General features: G+C 35.1%; 1 protein-coding gene across 1 annotated transcript in view; it reads right to left on the bottom strand.

The window, feature by feature from the left end:
• The window catches only part of Man1a2 (mannosidase alpha class 1A member 2), a 157,332-nt gene that overhangs the window by 119,757 nt on the left and 23,349 nt on the right, over positions 1–14,226 (bottom strand). Inside the window, exons 2-3 of the mRNA XM_015502233.2 lie at positions 4,479–4,734; positions 1,357–1,453 (exon numbers count right to left, since the gene is read on the bottom strand). Coding sequence (XP_015357719.1) covers positions 1,357–1,453; positions 4,479–4,734 — 353 coding nt within the window. The remainder of the gene's footprint in view (positions 1–1,356; positions 1,454–4,478; positions 4,735–14,226) is intronic.

The raw sequence follows: 14,226 nt of genomic DNA, 5'->3' as shown, positions 1-14,226 counted from the left end.
AGAACCTGGCTCAAAAAAAAAAAAAAGGATTTGGGATGTAGCTCAGGGGTTGAATTCTCCTGAGTTCAATCCCCAGTAATTCTCACACACACACACATACACACACACATTATGAGGCAAATTACAGCATTAGAAAAAAATGTTTCCATAAAAAAAAATAACTTCATGACATTTAACAGAAAATGGATGGATCTGGAGACTATTAAGCCAATCCCCAAACCCCAAGGTCAAATGTTCTCTCTGATATGTAGATGTTAACAAACAACAAGGGGGAGAGGGGAAGAACAGAAATTCAGTATATTAGATAAAGCAGAATGAAGGGAAGGAGGGGGAACAGGAATAGAAAAGACAGTGGAATAAATCTGACTTAACTTTCCTATGTGTGTGTGTGTGTGTGTGTGTGTGTGTGTGTGTGTATATATATATATATATATATAACTACATTACAGTGAATCTCCACATCATGTGCAATCACAAGACTGGGATTCTAATTAGAATAAGAAGTAGTCCATGTTTGTATAAATACTTCAAAATATACTCTACTATCACATATAACCAAAAAGTACAAATAAAAATAAAAAATCTCAGGAATAAAAAAAGAAAAATGTTTTCATAGTGTCACAAGGAAAAATACTGTCATTTGAATTATTGTGAAGGTATACATTGATTAATAAAGAAACTTCATTGCATGTGACCAATATAGAAGTATAGTACCTTCTAATCCCCATTAAAATTTTCTTGCCTTCACCTATCATTGTTTAAAAAAAAAAAATCCATCACATCAAAAAGCATTTAAAATGGGGGTAAGGAGTAAAGGCAAAAAGGAGTAGATCAACAATTCTCAAGACTTAAACTTGAGTTTAATAAAACCTGTTCAGTCAAATTGGATAACCAACAAACAGAAAAGTTCAACAAGTGAACTGAGCTAAAAAGAGGTAGGAAAAACAAAACTCAAGATTAATACAACTCTTCCTCAAACCTCCATTAACACACAAACTGTTAATTTTTCCTTAAGAATTATGAATTTACAACATAACTCAATTTACCAACCAAGCCTGGATGTATTGCTTTTATTTTTTTCAATGTATATAGTACTAACGGAATTTCCTATCTCTTCCCTCTTCCTCTACATACGCAAATGGTATTGTGTTGAAGAAGAAAAACTACAAATAGTATTTGGAATACAAAGCATTCCAAAGTAACTAGAACTAAATCTTGACATGCTTGCAAAAAAATATACGTTTACAGTTCCACAGAAACACTCAGATTTTAAAAAGTACTTTTAAAAAAATTAATCTTGTTTTAAAATATGGAAACAGAGAATGGAAACAGTTAATTAGAGAAAAGTAAATTTACCAAATATGTTAGTGGAATGTCCTTTCCTTGCAATAGGTCTGAGTTCGTTATGACCCCATCCATATGTCCTATAATTATCCCAGGCATGTTTCATCATCTGAGAAGAAAAAATTATAATTCATCAAATTAAAATATTCGCAGACCATTATTTTTATATTTCATGTAATTCAGGGTTCTATTACCATATTCTTATACATTCTTCTAGGTCTCCCTACATAAGCATATGACTCAATTAACACTTGTATCAGTGTGAAAAAACTCATAACTATGTTAATCTCAATCTATACATAACTATGTTAATCTATGTAACAGAAAAAAATTATGTGTAATCAACAATTTTTCTTGAGGAGCAAGGTATTTGGCATTCTTTACTTTTAAGAACTGCCAATCCTTTTGAGAACAGCTACCCTGCCCTCATTGTGATTGTATCAGAGGTGTCAATCACAGGGCTTTGCTTCTATCGCTAATTAATTCAGCATAGCGAGAAAATTTCTTACCCTTCAATCAGAAGTCAGAAAACTTTACTCTGCTGAGGTAGCACAAAAGCAGTACTAGATGATATATAACCAAAACAACACAGTTTGTTTAAAAAACAAAAACAAGCAGCTTTTTAGAATTTGGCACACATGTTATAGTTTGCCAATCCTTAGACAGAGTGACTGGGTTATGTGACTTAAGTAGGGACAATCATATCCTTTTTAAACATACTATTATAGACACTGGGAAACAGGGAGACTTTCATTTTGTGATCACAAGGCCTATATAATATAGAATCCTGGAGCTGAAAATGACTAGCTCTCCTATCATGGAAAAACTAGATAGCAAAAGGAAATAGAGATAAATGCATACTACTGACAATTATATCTACATACTTAGATTGAGTCAATTCTAAACCCATAGTTTAAATTCATTAGGCTAATAAACATTTTTATATGAGTTAGTTTGAACTGAGTTTCTTACAACTCAAGAAATTCGGTAACAAAGTATTTAATTATATATCAGCAGAATTATATAATACTAGCTATGATGTATCAAAAATCTATTCATTTAATAGCATACTATTCATTAAAATATTTTCCAATTTGTTTAATGCAGGCAGCATGCTCATACATCTAAAATAGACAAAGACTTTATAAGAAATATACTCTGGGGCAATATATTTCACAAACACAGAAAAAAAATTCTTTTAAAAAATTAGCAATAGATAAGGAAAATACCATACCGTGAGCAAGTAGAGTTTAACCCAAGACTAGAAGACTAATTTAACTAAAAAAATAGTTAATATAATTCACCATATTAACAAAATAAAGGGTGGGGGAATTGTGATCATTTCTGTATAGACAAAAATACAGACTATTTGACAAAATTCAACACTCATTCACAACAGAAATTTAGTAAGCTGTAACTACAAGGAAACATCTTCAACCTAACAAAAGCATCTTCAAAAAAACCTACTGCTAACACAACATATGTAATAATAAAACCCTAAATGATTAAACCTGTAGTTAGGAACAAATCAAGTTTGTTCTTTCTCAGCATTTCTTTCAAACAATGTACTGGAAGGCCTTGCCAGTGCAATAAAGACAAGAAAGAGAAATAAGGAAAAAGGGAACGTACTTCTATTCCTATAGGACATGTCTATGTAGAAGGAAAATCCTAAGCAATCTACAAAAGAGCCACTAGAATCAGTAAATGATCTTAGCAAAGTTAACAGGCTACAAGTTCAGCAAACTAAAATCAGTTATATTTCTGTAAAATGAATTCTGTTTGTATTTCTAGCAATTCACTGAGCCTCAGGGTCACTTTGGGGGTCCCCTGAACACACATGGTTATTTATCTGAAATTAGTATATATATGAAAAGTTATTTCAAAAAATTGTAGTGGCATCTAAAAAAAAATCTATCACTGTTCTTCCCTCCAACACTGTCAAAGAAAGTATCTTAAGCAGTCTCTGTATATAAAACAAAACCTCTAAAGATGAGGTAAAAATTAGAGTACAGCTCTATTTTCACTCCATCAAGGTCCAGGTTTTATAATAATTTATAAGTCCAACTTTAAAATATCTAATAAACCTTTTATATCCATTACTAGAATATATGCAAATAGATATTTGGCCATTTAAATTAAATGCTTTAAGATAAATAAGCTTTCTGAAATATTGTCCATACTATCATATTCTGACAAAATCTTTTCCTTCAGAGGCTGTACAAGTACAAACTCCATGCAAAATTATCATAAGTTCTAACCAACAAAGTTCATCTCAAATATACTGGATTTTCCTCCCTCAGTTACTCTCTCTTATCTGTAAGTAAGTCCTAGAATAATAGGTTGAATTAAAGGCCCCTGAGACTAAATAAATATAAAAAATTTTTAGATAAATCTTTCCCCATTCTTCAATTCATAGAGACTCTGTGGAAGAAATATATTCTTAATGTGTAGTACAGTTTAGAGGTACCATAATAACGCCTTAAGAATAGTTGATATTATGCTTACTTGTTTATGAAAAGATTTGCACAAGCAAAGATTCTTAATAACTAAAGACTTAAAATTGATTATGCTGTAGAAAAATTATAAATGGATTCTATTCTATATTATTTATAAAATGCTAAATTTCATAAGATATCTAAACACAATGAGAATGCTAAAACCATCAAAACAACCTTGTGTCAGGCACAGAGGCACATGCCTATAATCCCCCCAGTTCGGGAGGTAGAGGCAGAAGGAGCAGGAGTTCAAAGCCAGCCTCAGCAACAGCAAGACATTAGCTAAGCAATTCAATGAGACCCTGGATCTAAATAAAATACAAACCAGGACTGGGGATGTGGCTCAGTGGTACCCCTGAGTTCAATCCCTTGTACCAAAAAAAAAAAGAAAACAACAACCTTGTATCAAATTTGTGATTGTACATAATTATATTACAATCAACACTAAGAAAGAGACAGAGCTCTAGTCTTTACTGCCAACCTAGAAACTGAAATACAACTATGACCCAAGAACAAAAAATATCAAAATATGGCAACACAGATGGTATAAATATATATATTTATATCCACACACTTCTGTAACCAGCCCGGTAAACACATGTCCATAACCAGTCCATGTCACAAATCTCAGCTTATTACCTCTTTAATTTTTTCCCTTTTCTTTCTTATGTCACTATCTTCTGGTTCTCCACCACTGATTCCTACAAGGTTTGGAATAGGGACTGGTGGCAGAGGCTTGTTCTCTTTTATCTTCATTTCTTGAGCTACCTTGTTTTTCTCTGTCTGAATTTCTGCACGTATTTCCTCTTTTGACTTCCTTAATTTTTCTTTTGCTTCTTCCAGGGCCTTCTCATGGTCTGCTCGAATTTTATTTCTCAAACGTTCTTCTTCTTCCCTAGGAGGAAAGAAAAACAACAACAAGAAGACTGGTAAGAGTGAGCATTCTTAAGAAAATCAACCTTTAAACAAGAATAAAGTTCCTCATCAAACTGATCACTGTTTTCTAATCCTGACATTGAAAGACAAGAATGATCAGTGAGAAAGACTCAGATTTGCCTAAAAGAATAGGATAAATATAACTTGATATGAGCAAGAAAATGAACTTTGCTGAAGAGTAAGGACTTTACATAGTAGGGAAAGAGGAAACCTAGAAACAAAGTTCCAAGTTCAAGGTTAAGTCAAAATAGAGAAAATGGCAGTTAGTAACTTATGGGTACATGAAAAAAGCAGAAAGCAGTGAAAAAATTAAGGGAGGAGAGAAAGTAAAACAGAATTAAGTGTCAGAGATGGAACAAAAATATAAATACAAGGACAAAGGGGAAAAAATACAAAGGGAAAAAAATAAATTTCATTTGTTGTAAGTACAGCATATGCTTCTAAAACTTTTAAATTTTGGAACTAAGATTTCATAGTGCGATGGTTCAACTGATGTGGACACGATCACTTAAAACCCTCCTTGGTTACCATTGAAAATACAGACTCCAATTTAATATGTCCATTTAAAACCTATGGATCTGTACGAGTGTTCCTTATCCTAAATACTTGGAATCAGAAGTGTTTCTGATTTGATAGGGCTTCATGTTTTAAAATACGTGCACAGACATCACTGTGTCTAGAATAACACTCATTCCCATTGCATCTTTAATTTCTAAGGCCACCTTTAAAGATAGATTATAACTCCTGAGCTCATCATATGATACCCAAACTCAAAGGCTGGTAAACCTTATTGAGCCCTCAAACCCTACTGAGCCATGAGCCCTGGTTCTCTGAAGAAGTAGAGGTAAGAATAGGTTATCTGTTCAGGGCTCTTTCTTTTGTTTCTGGGTGGTTTAAAAACTGGTCAATACAGGAGTCCCTGGAAACAAGCTAACCAAGTTCAAACTCCCAGAGAGCCCTACAACCTAGAGTCTACTCTAGTTCAGCTGCTTCACTATGACCTCCAGAGGCTCTGCCCTGACCATATGGCTCACATGACCTCCCCCCAGAGCATGAGCTGAGCAGGACTTTCTGAAAAAGTCCTCCTTCAAGGCCTGAACCACATCATACAAGACCAGAGACTAACTCCTGAACCATAGTCTTCTTTCACAGACTAACAGCTTCAAAAGAAATATAGAAAAAATTACTATTTCAGAAGTTGTGGTTATAGTTACACATATTTTAAGGTACACATGTTAGTAAGAACTCAAAGGTAATATGCAGATAATAAAAGCAGTATTATTCAAATCTGACTTTTAACCCAGGCTCCAAAACAGTATATCTAACTGCCTTACCTGAGGTCTCCAATTCACAACCCAAAGCGGAATAGTTGATTCCAGTACCCAACACTCACTTTTCTGCCAATCTACATGACAGAACTAATGAACTTTCTGAAATTATACTGATTATATCATTCTCTCATCCCTTATCCTTAGGAATTATATTTTGGCCTATTAAAAAATCCTATATAATGTGCCCTCTACTTATGTATCCCTCAATATCTAGTCCAATACCTGGAATATAATAGGCACTCAAAAATATTAAATACAAACAAACACAGATTTCAAGACCCTCATCTAAAGTGATTATGAGATAAACATTTATGGACCACCATAAGGCTATAAATGATCAAGAGCTATACATAGAAAATCTGACTTCAGGGTAAGCAATCCAAATGCACCCTCAAATACATATTAAAATTCATGACATGGTAATATGGTAACATTTAGGTGTTAATAACACCGCCATGTGATAGCTTCCTATTTATTATTTTTATTAACTAAATGTTAATGCTAGAATCAATTGTTCCTCCACAAGAAGTACACTTAATAGCAACATGTGTTAAAAATTATATAACTTTTATAGAAATAAAAAAATTAAATTTTAATGTTCTAGAAAAAAGCTCCAGTCATATTATCTCACTTTATTGAACTGACAGTTTAACTTTTCCATCAGAACTTGTACTACTGAAATATTGTGAAGAGTTTTATTCAAAGACCTGTTGAAAATCTAAACCATCTATAAATGCATTTGCACTTGTCCCTCAAAAAGCACTACTTATTTAAGAGTTTAGAAAGCATACTCACCATTTCAGAAAAACCAACATCAACTAGAGTTCAAAGACCAATCACCTAGTACTTAAGAGGAAATGCAGAATTTCAGGAATTCAATTAGAACTCCTGAGAACTGTATTCCAAAAAGAATCATTTTGTAATTAAAGGGCCTGGGGGGATTTTACTTAACCCAAAGTCAGGAGACAAACATTTTAGCTCCAGCCCTACCAACTCACTCTACAACCTGGCATAACCACTGAAAAAAAAAAAAAAAAAACCTTCAAGATCAGGACCTTCATCAATAGAGACAAGAAAACAGATGATACTACCCTGACTATATCACTTTTAAATAGTGCTTTTTACTAATTACTTTCACTTACATTGGATCCACTGACCTAGGAGATCCAAGGTAACTAAATGAGCTCAGTAAATGGTAATATTCTATACTCACATTAAGTCATTAATTATTTCAACCCTCCTTCTAACCTCTCCTCCAAAATACAAGGGATGACAGCAAACCTTCCAACTGTCACAGGAAAGAAAGCACTTTATTTCCTTTCTTCCTTAACAGTATTTTTCTAAATAACCACTTAGTGGCACTAAAACATTTCTAGCTAATATATTAAAGTTACACCCATTTATTAGACACCATGTGATGTTTCATTGTTTCTACATGTGTATACATTGTGCACTAATCAGATCAGAGTAAACCTATCTCCTCAAATACTAATCATTTCTTTATGATGAAAACATTCAAACTCTTTCTGTTTTTTTTTTAATAAATAGTACATTATAATTAGTATTATTATATACTGCAAAAATTTATTTTCATTTTGATCTTCATTCAACTGGCTCCTCAAATTTCATTTCAACAGCCAATTTCTAGATCATCAATTGGGTCACCCCTTTTCTCTTCTTCTTCTTGATGGTACTAGGAATGAAACCCAGGGGTACCGGTCGGTCCTTTTTTCCTTTTTTTGAATTTTGAGATAAGATCTTACTGTTTTTCAAGTAAGACTCAAACTTGAGCTCCTCCTGACTGGGCCAACTGAGTAGCCAGGATTACAGGCTTTTGCCACCATGCCTGGTGGGTCATTTCTTTTGAACCTTTATTTCACTTAGATTATCTTTCTTTTCCAGATTTTTAACTTTGACAACTTTGTTTTAACCAGCTTTTGCATCACTATGACCAAAATACCTGACAAGAACAACTGTGAGGGGGAAAAATTCATTTGGGGCTCACAGTTTCAAAGCTCTCAGTCCACAATGGCCAACTCCATTGCTCTGGGCCCAAGGTGAGGCAGCATGTCATGGGGTAGGGCCCATCAAAGGAAAGCTGCTCAGCTCATAGTGAGGTCAAGACATGGGGGTGGAGGGGAGGTATAAGTGGCCACAGAGAAGAACATCCTTTCCAGGGCATTCCCCAGTAACCCACTTCCTCCAGCTGTGCCCCACCTATCTACAGTTACCACCCAGTCAGTCCATTCAAACTAGGATTGAATGATTAGGTCATAGCTCTCATAGTCTAATCATTTCATCTCTGTATATTCCTGTATCAATAGGAGCTTTGGGGGGACACCTTATATCCAAACAATAACAAACTTCAACAGATTCATCTGTAAACATCTCTTATTTTCTTTTTCATCAGTGCTTTTATCTGCCTGTGTAGTAAAGAATCTGTCCCTCCCCAAATTAAAGTTTGGCTATTTTCTTTGGTTTCTGGGAAGTAATCTGCCAAATGTGATAAAGTATCTCTGACTATCCACAGTGGGATTGGCCTCACCTGACAGTCTTAGGATAGAAGACAGCTCTGACAGAAACACCAACAATGTAACTTTGGGCGAAGGCTCTGGGTCACATAGTTCATCCAGAGACTGAGTTCAACAATTTAGACAAGAAAACAATATTGTCTACAGAACGAAGCCCCCGTAAAAATTCTGGACCCTGAGGATTAGGTGAGTTTATCAAGATTGGCAATATTCCAAGCACACTGTCACACACTGATGATGGGAAAACACACTATGCAAAGGCAAACACCAACAAAACTAATAATTATGGCTTACATACACCAGGCAACTGGTTTAGTCAATTACTTAGATTACCTTATTTAATACTCTTACCAATTACTTGTACTAATTTAACCCTCTATTAAAAACCTTTCTTTTTCTTATTGTGAAAATAACAAGGCACAAAGAGAAAAATTAAGTGACTTGTTCAGGGTCACAGAGCTAGAAAGTAGAAAGCCTGGATATAAACAAATGCATTTTGACTTCTTAAACACCATACAAATGCTGCTTTCTATATGAGAGGAATTTTATGTAAGAGACTGTCTCTTACTGATTGCACAGATATTAATAACTGTCTCCCAATAGATACTACTTCTTCCTTAGCCTTAGAGCCTTCAGTTGTTTTGTAAGGTAAATGTTCCTACTAAATAAAAACTATTAGCCTCTCTTATTGATACTGTCCTACAAAATTTTTGTGTCTGATCAGAAATTAACCTCTATCTTGGTTAAGCCACTGTTACTTTGTGATTTTTGTAATTGATAAGTAACCTACCTAATCTTAACTGAGACATTATCCATCCTATTTGGTCTACTTTCCTGAAGCTCTTTTTAGTTAGTATTTTGAGTGTTGACTTGACAGGGATGAACTACCAATATATTTCCTTGTCCAATTAGAATATTTAAATAAACCATGTGTGGAGGCACTCTGAAGAACAAAAATGATGCTAAATTACACAGGGATACATAAAATTACACTGAGATCTTATTTGGCAAAACTATTTCCTTTTGTAGTCACTTTCAATTAGAACTTTTAACCTTCACCTAGAAACATGAAGTCTCACTCATTCTTTTAAAATAAGTAGATATGGGAGTAGGAAAGATGGTGTAATAAGATGGACATTATTACCCTAGGTACATGTATGATTGCAGAAATGGTGTGACTCTACATTGTGTAAAATCAGAGAAATGAAAAGTTGTGCTTCATTTGTGTACAATGAATCAAAATTCATCTGCTGTCATATGTATAAGTAATTAGAACAATTAAAAGATAGTAGATAAATAAAAACCTCCCTCCTAACTGCCTCTAACTCTACCTTCACTGTTTTCCTCTTCCTTCCTCTCACCACTATACCTTTTTAAAGAGTACTACACTTGTTTCTATTTCCTAGACCTTACGTAATTCTTCTATACACCACAGTGAAAAATTGATAGCTAAGCTTATCCTTTCTTCAAAATTCTCTTTTCCTCAAACATGCCTTTCCAATAAGCTTACCACCTGGCTTTACCACCTTCAATTAACACCAAAACTGTATTCCATTCTCTGGGCCACTTCTGTTCTTCCCCAACATACTCCTCCTATTAACATCAACCAACTGTACTTTCTTAATTATATCAAAACACATATGTTCAGCCTTCATCAGGTAACTAAGTACTCCAGATCCAAATGACTAACACTACATAGGTTATCACCATTGAATATTTGCCAGATACCTCCAATTCAACATCTCCAAACAGGATTGAATAATTCATATGGTAAAGGAACATCACGGGCTAAGCTTGTTCATGAACACAATATCAAAATTAAAAATCAATATTGTAGCAAAGCAAATCAGCAATATTAGGAATCAGAAAAAAGACAATTCATCAAAACTAACTGGATTTTTCCCAGTATGCTTCATACTATCAATATAACTTATCTACTAATAGGTAAAATAAGAAAAATAGAATCTGACAAAGACAGTGGTAAAATTCAACACTCAGGACTAATGGAGAGGTAGCTCAGTGGTAGGGTACTTTGTCTAGCATGTGAATGGCCTTGAGTTCAATTCCTAGTACCACCAAAAACAAAAACAAACAAGCCAAAAAGAAAAAAGAAAAAAAAACACACACCATTTCTGATACCAAAACCTAACAGCAAAGAAGAAAAAGAGAATTTTAACTATATAAAAGATGTCTTCTCAAAATGACAGCAAGTATAATTTTTAATAATGAAACTACAGAAGCAATTCCCTCCCAAATGAGGGAAACAAATAAGAATGCTCATCATCACAGCTTCTATTTGGTTGTAGTATAAGTCCTAGTCAATAAAATTAAACAAAATATGTAAATATAAGGAAAAGAAAGTTTAAAAAAAATTCTGTCACAAGCAATATCACTTCTACAGAGAAAACCCAAAATAGCCAAAGAATCGTTATAAATAAGAGTGCAAGGAGTCAGGGAACAAAACTACCTAGCAGACAGCATATACTCAGTAATATAATTTCTTCTCTTCCTACCTACTGGATCCCATCTTTCTAGATTCCAAGTCTTCAAACTTCCACTGATACTTACTTTCTTCTATGGCAATACCAACACCATTACACATCCATTTCCTCTTGCTAAGAGTTCCAGGCCTTGTTCTTTTGACTAAAGTTTTAAGAAATATGTGAGCCCATATGGACTTTAAGATAACTATTCTCAACCATTATAGACTGTACTAAATTTTTTCTTATTACTCCCCCAAACTCATGAATAATTTACCCTTACCCTTATGTGCTAACAAAAAGAAAGAATCAACAATGTAATATGATCTTTTAAAAGATAAATGACAGCTAATACCATAAATTTTTAAATAATGCTAGATATTAAACAACCTTCTCAAATATCCTATATTTTCATAATATTCAAGAGAAATTTCAGAGAATCCAGGAAAGCACAATAAAAACAGTAGAAGCAGTTATGTAAACAGCTACCTATATACAACATAGGCCAAAAATGGTTTTAAGAAATGTCTACAGGTCAGTCAGCAACTAGTACAGAAAACACTAAAACAGAAGCATTCTATAGAGCTTGGTGGCTAAGTGTCTGAAGAAATTTAAGCCTTTCCAAAAAGAAATGCTAATCATGACCTTCAAGGTCATGAAATAACTCCTTAAACTTGGAGGTAACCAAGATGTCAACTATCATAATGGAACTGTTCACAAATTCTGCCTAAGATGATTCTCAGCAGCAACTGAATGTACTCTATCTGCTCAGAATAACACAGTTATATAAACAACAAAGAACTTTCAGAATGTTATCATTTTAAGCCAAATCGTGTGTTTTCCAGTATACTGATCGTAGGTAAGAATGAACAGCACAAACTGTATCACATTTGGGCTCCCCATTTCATAAGAATGAATCCTACTATTCTTAAGATAGCTTAATAGAAAAGAACAACCATTTCTCAATAGAGGTAATTGGTCAGCCACATAAAAAAGTCTAAAAACTACTCAATGTCAAACACTGAAAAATCCACTGAACCTCAACTTTCAACACTAAATCCAACTGCTTTGATCACATGATTCCCATATAACACCAAAATGCTTCCATTTTAATAATGCAGCCCCTGGACACCAACAGTAACTCACTGTCTCTAAAGTTTGGCTGACCATTTGTTTGGCTACTCAAAGATTTCATTTACATTGAGAACAACTATAGATTATTCTAACTGGAACTTTAATAGGAATTGAGTTAATAGTAATTTCAGTTTAAATCAATGGTGATAAGTTATTAAATTAATTTTAGCTTAACTCAATGATGATCAACCATCATATTCCAAACATGAGGGGCCCTGAAACTGGTGCAGGAAATACACAGAAAAATATGACACCTTATTTCCTCAAAGGGTTCTCATAAATAAAATAGGCACAAAATGTGTGAATCAAAACAGTGACTATCATAGGAAAGGAAAAATATACATGGAAAAAGAATAGCCATTTTCTAAGCATAGCAGTATGACTGGAAAGCACATTTACAGAGAGAAATGGCAGAAAAAAATACATGATCTTCAAACAGAAAGGGGAGAACAGGAGTTTGCCAGGCAGATAACAAAAATTAGGACATTCTAGGGATAGAAAGCAGATTGTACAAAGGCAATGAAGAAGTTATATAACATATCAGATAGCAAATTAATTTAATACAACCACTAAAGTATAGTATGTAGGGTGGAAGAGGGTACAGTAAAGTAGGATATACTAAGCTTAACAAGGAAACCAGAGAAAGCAAAAGCTCAATTATGAAGAGAGCTTACAGTGCATTCTATGGACAAAAGCAAGTCACTGAAGGACTTCAACTTGAAAGTGTCATAATTGTACTTAAATTTTGAAAAGAGGACCCGCTCAAAATTGACTTGGGAGTGGAGGAGAGAAGGGAGATGATACAAGACTAGAGGCAGGAGACCTGCGACGGACCGACAGAACAGGCCCAGCGGCCCGCAGGCCTGGTAGACACATCACCCCAATTGGAGGAGGGGCAGAGCTGCCACCCGCGCCTGCAAGGTAGACACATCACCCCAATTGGAGGAAGGGCCCAGCTGCCGCCCGCAAGGTAGGCAGACCGCGTGTCCCAGAGAAGGGGCCCAGCAGCCTGCCGGCCTAGTTGAAAGATCACCCCAATTGGAGGAGGGGCACACCGCCGCCTGCGCCTGCAAGGTACACAGACCTGCAACCTGGAGAACAGGCCCAGCGGCCTGCCAGCGTGGTAGACAGATCACCCCTATTGGAGGAGGGGCCCAGCCGTTGCCCGCAAGGTAGGCAGACCACACAACCCGGAGAAGGGGCCCAGAGGCCCGCCAGTGTGATAGACAGATCACCCCAATTGGAGGAGAAGCACAGCCGCCACCCGCGCCTGCAAGGGAAACTTTGCAACTATACAAGAGCAATATAAATATATAGGGGGAAAATTCAATAACACAACAGTTTCACCAAGCAGGAAGAAACACGAACAGTATGAAAAGATAAGGAAAGAAAGGACCACAAGCAATGCAGGTCAACTCAACTTTAGAAGAGGTAATACCTGCAGCAGATGGAATGTCAGATAAAGAATTCAGGATATACATGCTTCAGATGATCTGGAGTATCAAGGAAGACATTAGACAGCAAAATCAGACAATGAAAGATCAGTTCGACAATGAATTACATAAACAAATCCAAGAAGCAAAAGATCAACTATATAGGGAGATAGAGGTTATAAAAAACAAACAAACAGAAATCCTAGAAATGCAGGAAGCAATAAACCAAATTAAAAACTCAATGGAGAATACTACCAGCAGAGTAGAACACTTAAAAGATAGAACATCAGACAATGAAGACAAAGTATTTCAACTTGAAAAGAACATAGACAGCTCAGCGAGACTGTTAAGAAACCATGAGCAGAACATCCAAGAAATATGGGATAACATAAAGAGACCAAACTTAAGAGTCATTGGGATACAGGAAGGTATAGAGGTCCAAACCAAAGGAATGAGCAATCTGTTCAACGAAATAATACGAGAAAACTTTCCAGACTTGAAGAATGAGACAGAATCCCAAATCCTAGAAGCCTACAGGACGC

The sequence above is a fragment of the Marmota marmota genome, unplaced genomic scaffold (assembly GCF_001458135.2).
Source record: "Marmota marmota marmota unplaced genomic scaffold, marMar, whole genome shotgun sequence".
NCBI lineage: Eukaryota > Metazoa > Chordata > Mammalia > Rodentia > Sciuridae > Marmota > Marmota marmota.
This window is presented reverse-complemented; position numbering and strand designations above follow the sequence as displayed.